The sequence below is a fragment of the Oryctolagus cuniculus genome, chromosome 21 (genome assembly GCF_964237555.1).
Source record: "Oryctolagus cuniculus chromosome 21, mOryCun1.1, whole genome shotgun sequence".
Taxonomy (NCBI): Eukaryota; Metazoa; Chordata; class Mammalia; order Lagomorpha; family Leporidae; genus Oryctolagus; species Oryctolagus cuniculus.
Window position 1 is genome coordinate 2,121,940 of NC_091452.1, and position 16,647 is coordinate 2,138,586.

The window sequence follows — 16,647 nt, forward strand, 5'->3', positions numbered from 1 at the left end:
GTAAACATGTGGGCGGCACAGGCAGGTGTCCGGGGCACATCTAAGCCGCCCAGCATGACCAGCACGGCTGTGACCAGGGCTCCGATTCCCCACGGCTCTAGGTTTATGGTGATAAAGACGCCGACGGCTTCTACCGCGGGGAGACCTGCGCCCGGCTCGGCCTCATCCCGTGTAACATGGTCTCGGAGATCCAGGCGGACGACGAGGAGACCAAGGAGCAGCTTCTGCGACAAGGCTTCCTGCCTCTCAACACCCCTGTCGAGAGAACAGGTAGGGCAGCGCCGCCCAGCCCGGCCGCTCCACGCCGCAGCAGCACCGCGGGGTCCCAGCCTGCGTCACCGCCCACGGGCACCGAGACGCCGGCTGTTCTCGGGCAAAGCCGCTCCTTGAGCCCCGGCGGCCGCGGTGCTGTGTGGCGTAGACACAGCTGTCTGTAGGTGACCTGAGGGGGGCGCAGGCTCACGCGTGGAATGTCCATTGTGGCTGAAAACAAGCGCCGCTGTCCCCGGCTTTGCATCCCGGGCTGGGGGTGGGGGCCCATGGACTCCCACGCGCAGGCACCCCTTGCCCTGGGCAGTGGGAGGCACCGGACCCCTACTGACTGGGGGTCCGGTCAGCGTTCCCACTGAGATCCAGAAGCAGACAGGGACGCCCACGCTCACCCCTGCTGTCCAACACAGCCCTGGAAGTTTTAGCTAGAGCCGCTCGGCAGGACAAAGAAATCAAAGGGACGCACGTCGTGAGCAGGAAGCCAGCCTGGCCCTGCCTGCGGACAACAGGTTCCACACACAGGGCATCCGGGGACTCCACCAAGAGCCTGCAGAACTAGAAGGGCCTGAAAGGTGGCAGGGTGGAACATCAAGACACAAGCCCGCAGCTTTGTGTACGCAGGCAGTGCCACTGCTGAGGGAGAACTCACATCCATCCCATTCACGGTGGCTACGGAAAGTCAAATCAACTTAACCAAGCATGTCAAAGATCTCTACGATCAGAATTACAGAACAGTAAAGAAAGAAACAGCGCTACGGCGAAGCAGGTAAAACCACTGCCTGCAGTGCCGGCACCCCATATGGATGCCGGTTCCAGTCCCGGCTGCTCCATTTCCCATCCAGCTCTCTGCTGTGGCCTGGGAAGGCAGTGGAAGATGCCCACGTCCTTGGGCCCCTGCACCTGCGTTGGAGACCCAGAAGAAGCTCCTGGCTACGGATTACGTAGCTATGGCCATTGTGGCCAAGTGGGGAGTGAACCAGCAGATGGAAGACCTCTCTCTCCCTCCCCCTTCCCCTCTGTAACTTTGTAACTCTTTCAAATAAATAATCTTCAAAAAATGTGAGAAATCCATATGTATATATAAAAAGAAAGAAACAGAAGACGATACACACACACACACACACACACACACAAAAGGAAAAGTCTTCCATGTTCATGGATTGGAAGAATCAATATCTTCAAAATGTCCAAACTTGAGCCGACGCTATGGCTTAGCGGGTAAAGATGCCGCCTTGCAGCACTGGCATCCCATATGGGCACCAGTTCAGGTCCCGGCTGCTCCACTTCCCATCCGGCTCTCTGCTATGGCCTGGGAAAGCAGTGGAAGATGACCCAAGTCCTTGAGCCCCTGCACCCACGTGGGAGACCCGGAAGAGGCTCCTGGTGCCTGCCTTCGGATCAGCTCAGCTCCGGCCTTTGCGGCCAACTGGAGAGTGAACCAGGGGATGAAGACTTCTCTCTGTTTCTCTGTGCCTCTGCCTCTCTGTAACTCTTTCAAGTAAATAAATAAATCTTTTAAAAAAGTCCTTTAAAATTTTTTTTAAAAACCCAAAATGTCCATACTATCAAAAGCAATTTACAGATTCCATGTGATACCAGTCAAAATACCAAAGACATTCTTCTCAGATCTAGAAAACATGAGGCTGAAGTTCATATGCAAACACAGGAGACCCCAAATAGCTAAAACAGTCTTATACAACAACAACAACAACAAGCTGGAGGCATCACAATACTGGATTTCAGGACATACTACAGGGCAGTTATAATCAAGACAGCCTGGTACTGGTACAGAAACAGATGGACAGACCAGTGGAACAGAATAAACACCAGAAATCAACCCACACATCCACAGCCAACTTCTCTTTGACAAAGGAGCTAAAATCCATTCCTGGAGGAAGGACAGTCTTCAACAGATGGTGCTGGGAGAACTGGGTTCCCACGTGCAGGAGTATGAAGCAAGACCCCTGCCTACACCTCACACAAAAATCCACTCAACATGGATTAACGATCTAAATCTATGACCTGATGCCATCAAATTATTAGAGAACACTGGGGGAAACTGCAAGACACTGGTGTAGGCAACGCGTTCTTGGAAAAGGCCCCCCGGGGGAATCAGAGCCAAACTGGACAAAGCCAAACTGAGAATCTTCCGCACTGCAAAAGACACACCAGGAAAGTGAAGCGTAACCAGCAGAGTGGGAGAGATTATTCACAGACAATGCAACTGAGGAAGGATTAATAACCAGAATATATAAAGAGATCAAGAAACTCCAACAACAAAACAAACCAGCCTGTCAAGAGGTGGGCCAAGGACTTACACATTTTTCAAAAGCGGAAATCCAAGTGGCCAACAGACACGGGAAAAAATGCTCAGGATCAGCAGCCATCAGGGACATGCGGATCAGAACCACACTGGCTTTCACCCGGAGGCCAGCAAACAGCAAACGTGGGGAGAAGGGCACCCTAATGCACTGCTGGTGGGAATGGAAACTGGCGCCGCCGCTGTGGAGACAGTGTGGAGAGTCCTGAGAAACCTGAATGCAGACCTGCCCGGTGCCCCCGCCACCCACCCTGGGCATCTGCCCCAGGGAAATGAGATCAGCACATGGAAGAGCCGTCCGCACCCTGACGTGACTGCAGCTCAAGTCACAATCGCTGAGATGTAGAATCAACCCAAATGCCCATCGACTCAAGACTGGATAAAGAAATTATGGGATATGCACACCATGGAATACCACACAGCAGTAAAAATATTAAAATCCTGTCGTTTGCAACAACAACACGGATGAAACTAGAAAAGTCATATTTAGTGGAATAAGCCAGCCCCCAGCGGGCGAACACCACGTCCTCCCTGCTCTGTGAGGACCAAGGGAGCACCCCGGAGGAAACCCGCAGGCAGGAATCGGCACTCCAACAGCCCTGGTCTCACTGTGCAGGGACAGCTTTCTTTTCATATGATTTGTTGAACTCTTAGTACAGAGCTAATCATATGTGTATGAAGTTAACTGAAAATTGACCTTGGTAAAAAATAATGGCAATAGGAGAGGGAGGAGGAGGAATGCATGAAGTTGGTTTTCCTTCAATAAAAGGTTTCTGAGGGGGAAAAAGTAAAAACACACACACACACAACCTTAAAATAAGAACGAAGGCTGAAAAACTTAAGAAAACGCAGAGGAGAAACTGACAGTTAGGCCACGCCCCTCAGCACCGTGTGTAGGACAAGACTCAATGTGGAGCCCTGCCGTGCTGCGAGGGGCACTGGCAGCGGAGCCAGGGCTGGGAGCCGCATGGAGACGCGGCTGGGACCACCAGTGTCCATCTAGCCCCACCCCTGCTCCTCGTCCAGCTACTCCTACCCAACCCAGCTACTCCTACCCAACCCAGCTACTCCTCCTCCTCACGCAGCCCCTCCTCCTCCTCACACAGCCCCTCCTCCTCCTCACACAGCCCCTCCTCCTCCTCACACAGCCCCTCCTCCTCCTCACACAGCCCCTCCTCCTCCTCACAGCCCCTCCTCCTCCTCACACAGCCCCTCCTCCTCCTCACACAGCCCCTCCTCCTCACACAGCCCCTCCTCCTCCTCACACAGCCCCTCCTCCTCCTCACGCAGCCCCTCCTCCTCCTCACGCAGCCCCTCCTTCTCCTCGCCCAGCCCCTCCTCCTCCTCCTCACAGCCCCTCCTCCTCCTCACACAGCCCCTCCTCCTCCTCCTCACAGCCCCTCCTCCTCCTCACACAGCCCCTCCTCCTCACACAGCCCCTCCTCCTCCTCACGCAGCCCCTCCTCCTCCTCACGCAGCCCCTCCTCCTCACACAGCCCCTCCTCCTCCTCACACAGCCCCTCCTCCTCACGCAGCCCCTCCTCCTCCTCACGCAGCCCCTCCTCCTCCTCACGCAGCCCCTCCTCCTCCTCACGCAGCCCCTCCTCCTCCTCACACAGCCCCTCCTCCTCACACAGCCCCTCCTCCTCACACAGCCCCTCCTCCTCCTCACACAGCCCCTCCTCCTCCTCACGCAGCCCCTCCTCCTCCTCACACAGCCCCTCCTCCTCCTCACACAGCCCCTCCTCCTCCTCACGCAGCCCCTCCTCCTCCTCACGCAGCCCCTCCTCCTCCTCACACAGCCCCTCCTCCTCACACAGCCCCTCCTCCTCCTCACACAGCCCCTCCTCCTCCTCACACAGCCCCTCCTCCTCACACAGCCCCTCCTCCTCACACAGCCCCTCCTCCTCCTCACACAGCCCCTCCTCCTCCTCACGCAGCCCCTCCTCCTCCTCACACAGCCCCTCCTCCTCACACAGCCCCTCCTCCTCCTCACACAGCCCCTCCTCCTCCTCACACAGCCCCTCCTCCTCCTCACACAGCCCCTCCTCCTCACACAGCCCCTCCTCCTCCTCACAGCCCCTCCTCCTCCTCACACAGCCCCTCCTCCTCACACAGCCCCTCCTCCTCCTCACAGCCCCTCCTCCTCCTCACACAGCCCCTCCTCCTCACACAGCCCCTCCTCCTCCTCACACAGCCCCTCCTCCTCCTCACACAGCCCCTCCTCCTCCTCGCCCAGCCCCTCCTCCTCACACAGCCCCTCCTCCTCCTCCTCGCCCAGCCCCTCCTCCTCCTCACACAGCCCCTCCTCCTCCTCACGCAGCCCCTCCTCCTCCTCACACAGCCCCTCCTCCTCACACAGCCCCTCCTCCTCCTCACACAGCCCCTCCTCCTCCTCGCCCAGCCCCTCCTCCTCCTCACACAGCCCCTCCTCCTCACACAGCCCCTCCTCCTCCTCACAGCCCCTCCTCCTCCTCACACAGCCCCTCCTCCTCCTCGCCCAGCCCCTCCTCCTCACACAGCCCCTCCTCCTCCTCGCCCAGCCCCTCCTCCTCCTCCTCGCCCAGCCCCTCCTCCTCCTCACACACTACTCCTACGTAACCGAGCCTTCTGCTAAGGCACACCCGGGGGAGCAGCAGATGGCGGCTCAGGGACGTGGGTTCTGCTGCCCACGTGGGAGACCCGGGTTGAATTCCGGGCTCCTGACTTCAGCCTGGCAGCACCCTGGCAGCTGAGGGCATCCGGGGAGCCAGCGGTGGGTGGTGGGGTCTGTCGCGGACTGGAAAGCAGGCAGAGCGAAGCCGCACTTGGGGGACCCCGTCGGAGCAGCGACTCGTGTGCAGAACACGCAGGAATTCCAGGCCCCAGCAGGCAGAAAGCCACCACAGAACGCGGGGAGAGGATCCCAGGAGACCCGCACCAGCGAAGACAGGCGGAGGGCACACAGTGCGAGGGGAGATGGCAGCGTCCTTAGTGATCCACGTCAACACTCAGTGGGGACCGGCCTGGCCTCCCACGCGTGGCAGCAAGCACGCGCGTGAGCTCCCGACGTGTGAAACGCACAGCCCCGTCTTACAGCGTTGCGTGGGTGCCTGCCACGCGGCTGGCCCGCAGCTCCGCCCCAGGCACTTGCCCAGGGAGGTGCAGCCTCCGTCCACACGGGAGCACGGATGGGAACGCATGTGGGGGCTTGAGCAACCATCGCCAAGGCTGCACACCACACACGTGTGCCTTCCAGCTGGCCAGCCACGGCGGGGCTGCACGGGAGCCCACCCAGCCACGCAGAGCCCAGCTGCCGGCCCTCAGGGGAACCCATGTCAGCGGCAGCTCCGGATGCCTGTCCTGCTGAGTCCGTCTGCGGGTGTTCACTCTGGGGGCGACGGCCCCACCGTGGTCTCGGTGGCGAGGCGGCTGCAGCCACGTGTGTCCTGACAGAGCTGTAAATGCTGCACGTGTGCCACTAAGCCGCCCTCCCCTCCGAAACCCACACCGTGAATTTCCAAGTCCATCAACTGGGCCGGAAGCACGTTTCAGCCTTTGGAACAACACACCAGGCTGCCGACCCCCAGGAGAGCAACACGACCCCAGGGCCTGGGGTGTTGGCCCCAGAACCCACAGCCACGCAGGCCCCTCGTGGGAAATGGCATGGGATTTGCAGCAAACCTCCTGACAGCCGTAAGGGCTCCGTTAGCGCTTGTGCCGTACTGGTCGGGAATGAGGAGGAGAGAAGGGTCTGCACATGCTCGGTTCGATTTGTGGTTGAATCTGTGGATGCAGAACCCGTGGACATGCAGGGCCGAGGGCCTGTCTCTCCCTGAGGGCCGTGTGGCCGGTGCTCATCACCAGGACCCGGCAGCCCTGGGCGCCTGCTGCGCCACCCCAGCCACCCAGCCCCCTCTCGTTGCCCTGAGGACACTCGCGCGTGGTTTGCGTGGTTTGCGTTTGGGCTTTGAAGCCCCAGAGCCGAACGCGGGCCAAGCGTGGCTGTTTCTGGGAGAAGGGCAGCGATGCTCCAGCCCCGCACAGCTGTGCTGGGGGCTCTGGCCACCCCGGCCTCGCAGCCTGGGCCTGCACTTCCCTGCCGTGCCCGCCGAGGGGGGATGTCTGTGCCTTCTGCACCCCAGTTTGTTGGGACAAAACAATAATGTCGTCTGCGGCCGAGACAGAGCCAGGCGGCGCCAGGGAACCTGTATGTGGCCTCGGAGACACAGTGGAAGGACGGGAGAAGAGAGTGGCGGGAGCCCTGGAGGTGGGTGGGGAGGGTCTCTGTGCCCTCCCGGCTTCTCTGAGCGGCAGCCCCCAGGCTCTGCCTATCCTCGGGCAGAGAATCACTTGGCTGTCGCCCTACCGGGGCCTAAGACTTTTTGAAATGGTCCTCGTGGGACTTCCCAGAGTGACAGTCACCAAGCAGCTCACCCGTGTGTCCCCCTGAGCCAGGGCTTCCGGCACTGTGTAGACCATGGACATCTGGGTTGAGTGCCTGGCTCACACGCGTCCCCCCACCGTGACGGAGGAAACCCTGTCGCCCTGGCAGGGACAAGGAGCGGGGCAGACGCTCGAGGGCGGTGTCCAGCTCCTGCCCCCAGGCCGCCGGGCCGCTGGTCTCAGCCATGCCGCTCCGCGCCAGGCAGGGTCGCCCATGAGTGGGAGTAAGCTCACGGTGCCTGTTGTCTCGCCCAACAGAGAGAAGCAGAAGGAGTGGCCGGCACCGCCCAGTGTCCACGCGCAGGATGGTGGCTGTGTATGATTACGACCCGAGAGAAAGCTCGCCCAACGTGGATGCCGAGGTACGGCCACTGGGGGCTTGCTCCCGAGACCCGCGCCCCTCACCCTGGGAAATCCTAAGCCTCACGGGGACCCACGCTCCTCGCCCTGGGAAATCCTACTCCCCAGAGAGACCTGCGTCCTCACAGGTACAACCCTCATGGAGCACTGACACCCATGTCACTGCTCCACTGACCCCAGCCCACGTGGTCACAGATCCACTGTTCACAATGATCCCACGTGGTCACAGATCCCACTGTTCACACTGACCCCACGTGGTCACAGATCCCACTGCTCACAATAACCCCATCCCTTGTGGTCACCGATCCACTGATCACTCTGACCCCAGCCCACGTGGTCACAGATCCCACTGCTCACACTGACCCCACGTGGTCACAGATCCCACTGCTCACACTGACCCCACGTGGTCACAGATCCCACTGTTCACACTGACCCCATGTGGTCACAGATACCACTGCTCACAATAACCCCATCCCATGTGGTCACCGATCCACTGATCACTCTGACCCCAGCCCACGTGGTCACAGATCCACTGCTCACTCAGACCTGACCCCAGCCCACGTGGTCACAGATCCCACTGCTCACAATAACCCCATCCCATGTGGTCATCGATCCACTGATCACTCTGACCCCAGCCCACGTGGTCACAGATCCACTGCTCACTCAGACCTGACCCCAGCCCACGTGGTCACAGATCCCACTGCTCACACAAACCCAGGCCCCACGTGGTCACAGATCCCACTTTTGACACTGACTCCGGCCCTGTGGCCTCACAGACCTGGCTCCCCATGGCCACCACACTCGCTGCACAGTCATGAGCCCTCCTGCTCCTCTGTGCACCTGTGTGGAGGCCCGGCTGGCCAGTGGACGGGCAAGCAGAGGAGAGGGAGAGACGTTCTCAGGGCTTTGACCAACTGTAGTCGTCCCTGTCATCCCGGCTCCACTGACTCACGGGGAACCATGGTCCAGATTACGAATGGAAAGTTCCAGAAACAACCTGCAGGCTTTGAATTGCAGTTCTGAGTTGTGTGAAGAAATTCGGCAGCATCCGCTTCCATCCTGCTGAGGTGCACATCCTGCCTCTGTGTGTGTCCACACCGTACGTGCGATCCACCCTGTGGCCACTGAGAGACCACGTTCACTTCATTCTTGTTCTGGTGTAGTTACAGCTGCTCCACGTCACTGTCATCTCTCACTGTGCCCGGCTGATGCATCAAACTCCTCGTGGGCACGTGGGCAGCGTTCAGCGCCCTCTACCGCTTCATCCACCAGGGCTCCGGCGGCTCCACAGAGAAGGAGGGCCACGGATGGAGTGACCCGTGGCCCCATGGCTGAGACCCATAGGCAATTGTGGTTGCCTTCAGAGAGAAATGCACATACAACCTCACGTGGTCAGTGAGCGAAGACCAAGCAGTGAGCACCCCCGGGTGCTGAAAGGAAAAGCAGCCACACAGAGCCTGGCACCACCGGGCCCGGGAGGGGAGCCGAAGACGACCCGAGATGCCACACAGAGCCTGGCACCACTGGGCCCGGGAGGGGAGCCGAGGATGACCCGAGACACCACACAGAGCCTGGCACCACTGGGCCCGGGAGGGGAGCCGAGGACGACCCGAGACGCCACTGAGACCTGAGACCCAAGGGTGCCTGGCCTCAGCAGTGGCTGTGTTTGCCTCCCCAGCACAGGGCCGCCATCCTGAGAAGTCCGCTTCCTCCCGCTCACGTGTTGGCCCCGTGCTCTGCAACAGCTATGCCAAGAGGGGCGGGCACAGAGCCCTGTTCAATGCTGCGCTTGCCGTGGCATGGGCAGGGCCAAGGGGGATGAGCACAGGAGTCATGTTCTATGTGCACACCTACTGTGGGGTGGATGGGGCTGAGGGGGGTGGGGACAGGAGCCGTGCTGAACGCTGCACCTGCTGTGGTGCTGGTGGGCCAAGTGGTGTGGGCTCAGCAGCCGTGTTCTACAGTGCACGGCTACCGTGGTGCGGGCGGGGCCGGGGGGCGGGCACAGGAGCCATGTTCATTGCTGCACCTGCCGTGGCGTGGGTGGGGAATGGGGCAGAGGTTAAGCACGGAGCCGCGGGTCACGCTTGGCTCTGAGGTCCCCGCTGTAGCATCAGCTCCCTCCCAGGCCTGCAGACGCCGCCCGGAAGTCGCACTGGAACCTAGCACGCAGGCTGTCCTGTCAGCCTGGCAGGGCTTGGTGTGCGGCAGCTCCATGAGGGGCTGTGACCAGAGCCCCCCGCTGGCCGTGGGCCTCTCCTGTGTCCAGGACCCGATTCCTGTTCAGCACACCGGCAGCCCCGAGGGAAGCGGGCTGACGCATCTCCGTCTCCACAGGCGGAGCTCACGTTCTGCACAGGGGACATCATCACCGTGTTCGGGGAAATCGACGAAGATGGATTTTATTACGTGAGTGAGACACCCCAGAGCACGAGTCCACTGTGTGCATGTGTGCACGCGCGTGTGCCAGGCCACTGTGCATGTATGTGGTGTGCCAGGCCACTGTGTGTGTACACGCGTGTGTCTGTGCCTGGTCTCTGAGTGTGTGCGTACATGTGTGCTGGGCCACTGTGCATGTGTGTGCATGTGTGTGTGTGCCTGGTCGCTGAGTGTGTGCGTACATGTGTGCTGGGCCACTGTGCATGTGTGTGCATGCGTGTGTGCCTGGTCTCTGAGTGTGTGCGTACATGTGTGCTGGGCCACTGTGCATGTGTGTGCATGTGTGTGTGTGCCTGGTCTCTGAGTGTGTGTGCGTACATGTGTGCTGGGCCACTGTGCATGTGTGTGCATGTGTGCCTGGTCTCTGAGTGTGTGTGTGTGCGTACATGTGTGCTGGACCACTGTACATGTGTGTGTGTACATGTGTGCTGGGCCACTGTGCATGTGTGTGTGCATGTGTGCCTGGTCTCGAGTGTGTGTGTGCGTACATGTGTGCTGGGCCACTGTGCATGTGTGTGCATGTGTGTGTGCCTGGTCTCTTAGTATGCATGTGTGTGTACATGTGTGCTGGGCCACTGTGCATGCGTGTATACATGTGTGCTGGGCCACTGTGCATGTGTGTGTGCATGTGTGTACATGTGTGCTGGGCCACTGTGCATGTGTGTGCATGTGTGTGTGTGCCTGGTCTCTTAGTATGCATGTGTGTGTGTACATGTGTGCTGGGCCACTGTGTGTGTGTGTGTACATGTGTGCTGGGCCACTGTGCACGTGTGTGCATGCGTGTGTGCCTGGTCTCTGGTGTGTGTGCGTACATGTGTGCTGGGCCACTGTGCACATGTGTGCATGCGTGTGTGTGCCTGGTCTCTGAGTGTGTGTGCGTACATGTGTGCTGGGCCACTGTGCATGTGTGCCTGGTCTCAGTGTGTGTGCGTACATATGTGCTGGGCCACTGTGCATGTGTGTGTATGCGTGTGTGTACATGTGTGCTGGGCCACTGTGCACGTGTGTGCCTGGTCTCTGAGTGTGCATGTGTGTGTGTACATGTGTGCTGGGCCACTGTGCATGTGTGTGCATGCGTGTGTGTGCCTGGTCTCTGGTGTGTGTGCGTGTGCACATGCATGTGCTTGCCATTCTTTCTCTCAAGGCCACACGGGGAGCGTGCGCGTGACGGGACAAAGCTGCCCAAAGTCGACGCATTCACATTCCGTCACTTAGCCCCGCCCCGAACGTTCCCGAGTGGGTTTCCTGTGCTTACCTGCCTGGTCACGGGGAATGGGACATGCAGCCGAGCATTCAATCAATCGATCGATCGATCAGGCTTCGACCTCCCTCACCTGGCCAGAGCCGCCCTCAGCAGCCGCACCCCTCCCTCCCCGCACCTGTGCTCCTGTTGCTCCCTGGGACACATGCAGGGTGGGGAAGCGGCTCCCCCACTGCCAGCCCCGCCCCACCAGAAACCTAGAGGGCCACTGGCTCACTGCAGCTGAGAACACAGCACCCCCCACCCCCCACACAATGCAGAGAACACAGCTCCCCCCACAATGCAGAGAACACAGCCCCCCCACAATGCAGAGACACAGCCCCCCACAATGCAGAGAACACAGCCCCCCCCACACAATGCAGATAACAAGCCCCCCCACAATGCAGAGAACACAGTCCCCCCACAATGCAGAGAACACAGTCCCCCCACAATGCAGAGAACACAGCACCCCCACAATGCAGAGAACACAGCCCCCCACACAATGCAGAGACACAGCCCCCCCACAATGCAGAGAACACAGCCCCCCCACAATGCAGAGAACACAGCCCCCCACACAATGCAGAGAACACAGCCCCCCCACAATGCAGAGAACACAGCCCCCCACACAATGCAGAGACACAGCCCCCCCACAATGCAGAGAACACAGCCCCCCCACAATGCAGAGAACACAGCCCCCCCACAATGCAGAGAACACAGCCCCCCCACAATGCAGAGAACACAGCCCCCCCCCACACAATGCAGAGAACAAGCCCCCCACAATGCAGAGAACACGGCACACGCCCCTCTCGCGCACGTGGTACACTGCACTGCGGACTGGGCACACGCCTCCCCCACTTTGGCGTGAACAGGAGCCCCTCCACACGGCGGCGGGGAATGCGCCCCCACGACAGCCTCCGCTGGGCTCTGTCTTTGGGCTGCTGAGCCCCACGTCTGTGAGCCCCGTGCAGACACCCGATTCCCACCCCCTAGACCTCAGACCGCAGAATCCCCGGGCTGCGGGCTCGGTGGGGCTGGAACCCGGGGCACTGTGGGTCCCCAGAGTCGGGGGCTCGGGAAGGAGGGGCATGGGGTGGGGGCGGCTGGCCGGGAGCCAGCAGGCAGCTGGACCCACGAGCCCTGGCACAAGCGTGTCGAAAGGCCGGGAGGATGCCTTCCCGCCACTGCTCGAGTCTCTGCAGTCCCCGCAGAGGGGGCAGCACAGGGCGGAAGCCATGTGGCTGTCCCTGTGCCCGGCACACGCAGGCCACCCACGCTGCACCCCCCGGCACGCGAGGATGCTCAGGACAGCCTTGTAGGGAGAAGTGGCTCTGACGCGAGCCCCGGGCCCTGCGCAGGCTCCTCGTGCCCTCTGAGGCCCAGGCAGTGGGGCCGCAGTCACCCTCCAGGCCTCCCGGGTCTGCGGCGGCTCCCGCGGGCTCCAGGGGCTGAGTCGGCTGTGCCTCTGCCCGTGCACAGGGGGAGCTGAACGGACAGAAAGGCTTGGTGCCCTCCAACTTCCTGGAGGAGGTGCCGGACGACGTGGAGGTGCACCTTTCCGACGCGCCCACGCGGCCCCCAGCCTCACGGGTAAGCAGAGCCGCCCGCCACCCCAGCCCTCCCCAGCCACGGGGGTCCCCGTGGGGCCCGCGTGCACATGTGCACAGTCCAGGCCTGGAAGCCTAAACCTCCCGTGCAGGGTGTGCCTAGAGTTCCTAACCCTAAACCGCATTTCTATTTGCAAACAAAAAGGAAAAATCCAAACCCACAGCCGCTCCGGTTCCCGTGGGCCCCGAGGCGCAGGCGCAGGGCGGGCAGTGGGGCGGCCGCCCCTAGGGCCTCGGTCCTGGCCCAGCGGCCCAGGACGTCCGAGCCTAGTGTCTCATTTCCATCGACTTCATCACGCGAGTCCTCCTGTCACGTTTTATATCAATTATATTTTTGTTTCTTTGCTCATCTGCTTGGACGAGAAGAAGAGTGTTCATTTCACACCTTAATCAGGCCCAGGGGCCTTCGCGTAAGCCAGCACTGAAGATACCTAGACAGATCCCGGCTTAAGCTACTGCCCGGACCCGTGCGGGAGACTTAAGCCCGCTCGCTGGGGTCGACACGGCCCCTGGGCCTGTCGCGGTAGGTGCTCCCGGTCTCAGCTGTAGGCAGTGAGACCGGCCCTGCGGAGCCTCACGCCCACTGCTCACACCGCCGCCCCAGGGCCCCCGAAATTAAAGCTGCACCCGGCCCCGCCAGCCACCCGCGCCTGGGGAACCTCGGCCCAGCCTGCGGGTCCGTGGTGGGTGCTTTGCTTTACAGCAGCACGGAGCCGGCCCGGCGCCGGCCGAGCCCCCACGCCACCACCCCTACCTTACAGCACACGCCGGTGGGCACAGGCCCGGGGCGGGGTGCCGGCAGCGGCCTTAGGCAGGCCAGGCCGGCGGTATCTTCAGGTGCCCCTGGGGCGCTGTACCGGGTCTTCCATTAGATCACACCTTGACTCCAATCCAAGCGAGCTTGAAGCCTTCTCCTGACCACGGAGTGGGTTCTGAACCCCTGCCTGCACAGGTGTGCTGGGGGAGGGGCGCCAGGTGATCCTGCAGCCTCAGGCCCAGAGCTCCGAGAACCCCACCCGGGGCCAGCTGCCGCCCGACAGGGGAGGTGGCGAGAGCACCCCAGGAGGGCCTTGGCGCTTCCTTGGATTGTAATTAAGGTTCATCTTAGTTTTTCTGTTTGTTTGTTTGTGTTCCTCCAACCAGCGTGCCATCCCCCGTGTTTCGGTAGTGTGCTAACCCAGGGCTCCCACAGACGACACAGAGCCCTCTCAGAACCCTGGCTCCCCAAGCGCCACCGAGGGGCACCCGGCCCACCTCCCTGGCAGCCTCATTCCCAGGGGCGGCCCCGGGCTTGCAGTCAGCCGGCGCCCCCAGCCCCAGCCCCAGCCCCGGCGCCAAGGCCGCGGCCGCCCCGGGGACAGCACACCCCTGCGTCCTGGCGGAGTCGGGCGGGCGGGCGCCGAGCGGGCGGTCAGGCACTCAGTCAACTGTCACCGTGTACCTACTAGGTCCCTCCTGAGGGTTCAGGGACAGCAAGGAGCGCTGCACCCCCCACAGCCCTGCCCCCCGCGGGGCCGCCTGCGCCCCCCGCGGGTTCTGGTGGTCCTGGGAGAGGCAGGGGCATGTCCTCCACAAAGACTAAGGGGCTGCTTTCCAAGGGCAAGAAGCTGCTGAGGAAGCTGGGCGCGGTGCGGTGACTCCGGCGGCGACACCACCGCCACGTGCTTCTCTCTGCTCCCACACCAGGCCGGTCAGGACTCAGGGCCCTCCTAGCCTCCTCCCCGACACCAGTGCCCGCGTGCGCTTCCCCGGCCGCAGCTGTGCCTCCCCGGCTCGCGGGCACAGGCAGGGCGGGGCTGCCCAGGGCTCCCCTGTAGTCGCAGTGTTCGTGCGTCTGTCATGCGCCCGCCCCCGTCCACACGCTGGCCTCCTGCTGCCCACCTGCCCCCGGACTGGTCTTGACTCCAGTGTGATCTGCCTTGCTGTTCTGCCTTATAACTGCACAATGACTTGTACTGTCCAATAAAAGCTGCGTGTGCCCTCTGTCTGTGCATCCGCCGTCTCCATGGCTCCCACACACGCCTGGCCAGGCACCCCAACACACACACGCACACGCGCACACACGTGCCCACACATGCAACACATGCTCACATGTGCACACACGCGCACACACGTGCCCACACATGCAACACATGCTCACACACGCACACATGCATACACATACGCACACGTGTGCACACACGCGCGCACATGCACACAATGCTAACACACATGCACACACGCACACACATACGCACACGTGTGCACACACGCACACACATGTGTACACATGCACATACATGCTCACACATGCACACGTGTGCACACACACAAGGCTTCCCCACCGCCCCCTCGTGGCAGGGCCAGCAGGGCAGCTGACTCTGCTGGCCATCGTCACTGCTTGCAGTGTCACATCCCGTGGTGCACGGAGTCATGTCACCTTCATCCTGTGTCACGATCCATGCCCCGACACTCGACACGGCGCAGCACACGCGTGCAGCCACCCGCCCCATGCACAGGCCACACCCACTCCCACCCCCTCTGGCATCTGAACGAGGCTTCCGCCGCCGCCGCACAGGTACCGACGGCTCCTACTTTCTAACTCTTGTCCACTTGGAAATTATTTTTATTCTTTCTATATACTTCCCAGACTGCCTTTCTTTTGTAATTTACGGAAGGTTTACAAATGAATGATAAAGTCTCCCCCATTGTGTCTTCAAACTGTAAATTGTAATATAATCGTTTGTGGCAGATTTATTAAAGGATAATTAGTCGGTGTGTGATTCACTACTGTGTGGGTGCGTGCATGTGTACAGTTCGTGTAAAATATTTTCTAGAAATAAAATGTTATTTTATACCACGCGGCTTCCTGGTCTCTTCCCAGCGCTGTCACCCCAGCGGCTTAGCTCGGTCCCTGCCACCTGCGCGTCCCTGGGGAAGCCTGCAGCCCTCCGCCGGCTGGGACTTCCTCAGCCACGTCGCCGTGTTTCGGGAGTCGAGGACCGAGGGACACAGCCTCCTGCGCTGTCGCCCGATCTGCTCGGTGGCAGAGCCGGGGGCACTGCGGACGCTCCCCTGGGCACCTACTTGGCACGACAGACACCCCCAACCCCCCGGTACACAGAGTCTTTGTAAAAGCCTCATCTAGAGCAGTAGAGCGAGCTAGAGCAAGCGAGAGCGCCTCCATCTGTTGGTGCAGTCCCCCAGAGCCTGCAAAGCCAGGGCCCATCCTGGTGCCCAGAACTCCATCTGGGTCTCCCGTGTGGGTCTCACGGACCAAAGTGCTTAACTGTCCCCTGCTGCCAGGGTGTGCGCTGGCTGGGAGCTGATCCCATGTCGAGCTGTGACCCAGCAGGAGGGCGTCCCGAGCACGTGACACCCAAATGTGGGCGGGGCGCTGTGCTGCAGGTTGAGCTGCGGCCTGCAGCGCCCGAATCCCACAGGGCCGCCCACGCGAGTGCCCGCTGCTCTGCTGACCCAGCTCCCTGCCAGTGCACCTGGGAAGGCAGCCAACACAGCCCAAGTGTCTGGGCCCCTGCACTCACACAGGAGAGCGGAGGAAGCTCCTGGCCTCCGCCTGGCCCAGCCTTGGCCATCATGGCCATTTGGGGAGTCACCAGTGGAAGGAAAAATCTCTCTGCTCTAACCCTGCCTTTCAAATAAATTAAAAAAATTTTCCCAAGCAGGAATTTGCTTATCCTCAGAGGCAAAGCCGGCCTCTGACGCGAGACAGGTGACACAGTTCAAAGGCAAAGCGTCTGAAGCTGAGCTAGGGAACTGTTCTCACTGCTTTTACAGAAAATGTCTGAAGAACTGATGACGCGTTCTCAACCCTGCAGAAGTAGAGTAATGATTCTCTGAATCTCCTGAAAATATGTAGAGATGGAGGGGAATGCAAAGCACCCCTGAGCTGGGCGGTCCTGCCCCTGGGCTCGCGCCTCACCCCGCCCGCCCCCGCCGAGCCCTGAGACCACGGTCGGCCTCAGGCTGCCCACACTGCAAAGCAAGAG

The 16,647-nt window shown here is 61.0% G+C and overlaps 1 protein-coding gene across 11 annotated transcripts in view; it reads left to right on the forward strand.

The window, feature by feature from the left end:
- Positions 1 to 15,497, forward strand: part of RIMBP2 (RIMS binding protein 2) — a 205,985-nt gene extending 190,488 nt beyond the window's left edge. For 8 of the 11 annotated variants that reach the window (XM_070065733.1, XM_070065731.1, XM_070065740.1 and 5 more), the window contains 5 exons: positions 102 to 270; positions 7,274 to 7,377; positions 9,713 to 9,784; positions 12,531 to 12,641; positions 14,107 to 15,497. In XM_070065733.1, the coding sequence (XP_069921834.1) occupies positions 102 to 270; positions 7,274 to 7,377; positions 9,713 to 9,784; positions 12,531 to 12,641; positions 14,107 to 14,295 (645 nt within the window). In that variant the 3' untranslated portion in view covers positions 14,296 to 15,497. Of the gene's footprint in view, positions 1 to 101; positions 271 to 7,273; positions 7,378 to 9,712; positions 9,785 to 12,530; positions 12,642 to 13,024 lie in introns of all 11 variants that reach the window. The other 3 variants (XM_070065737.1, XM_070065738.1, XM_070065739.1) reach the window with 3 other exon arrangements.
- Positions 15,498 to 16,647: the final 1,150 nt, after the last annotated feature.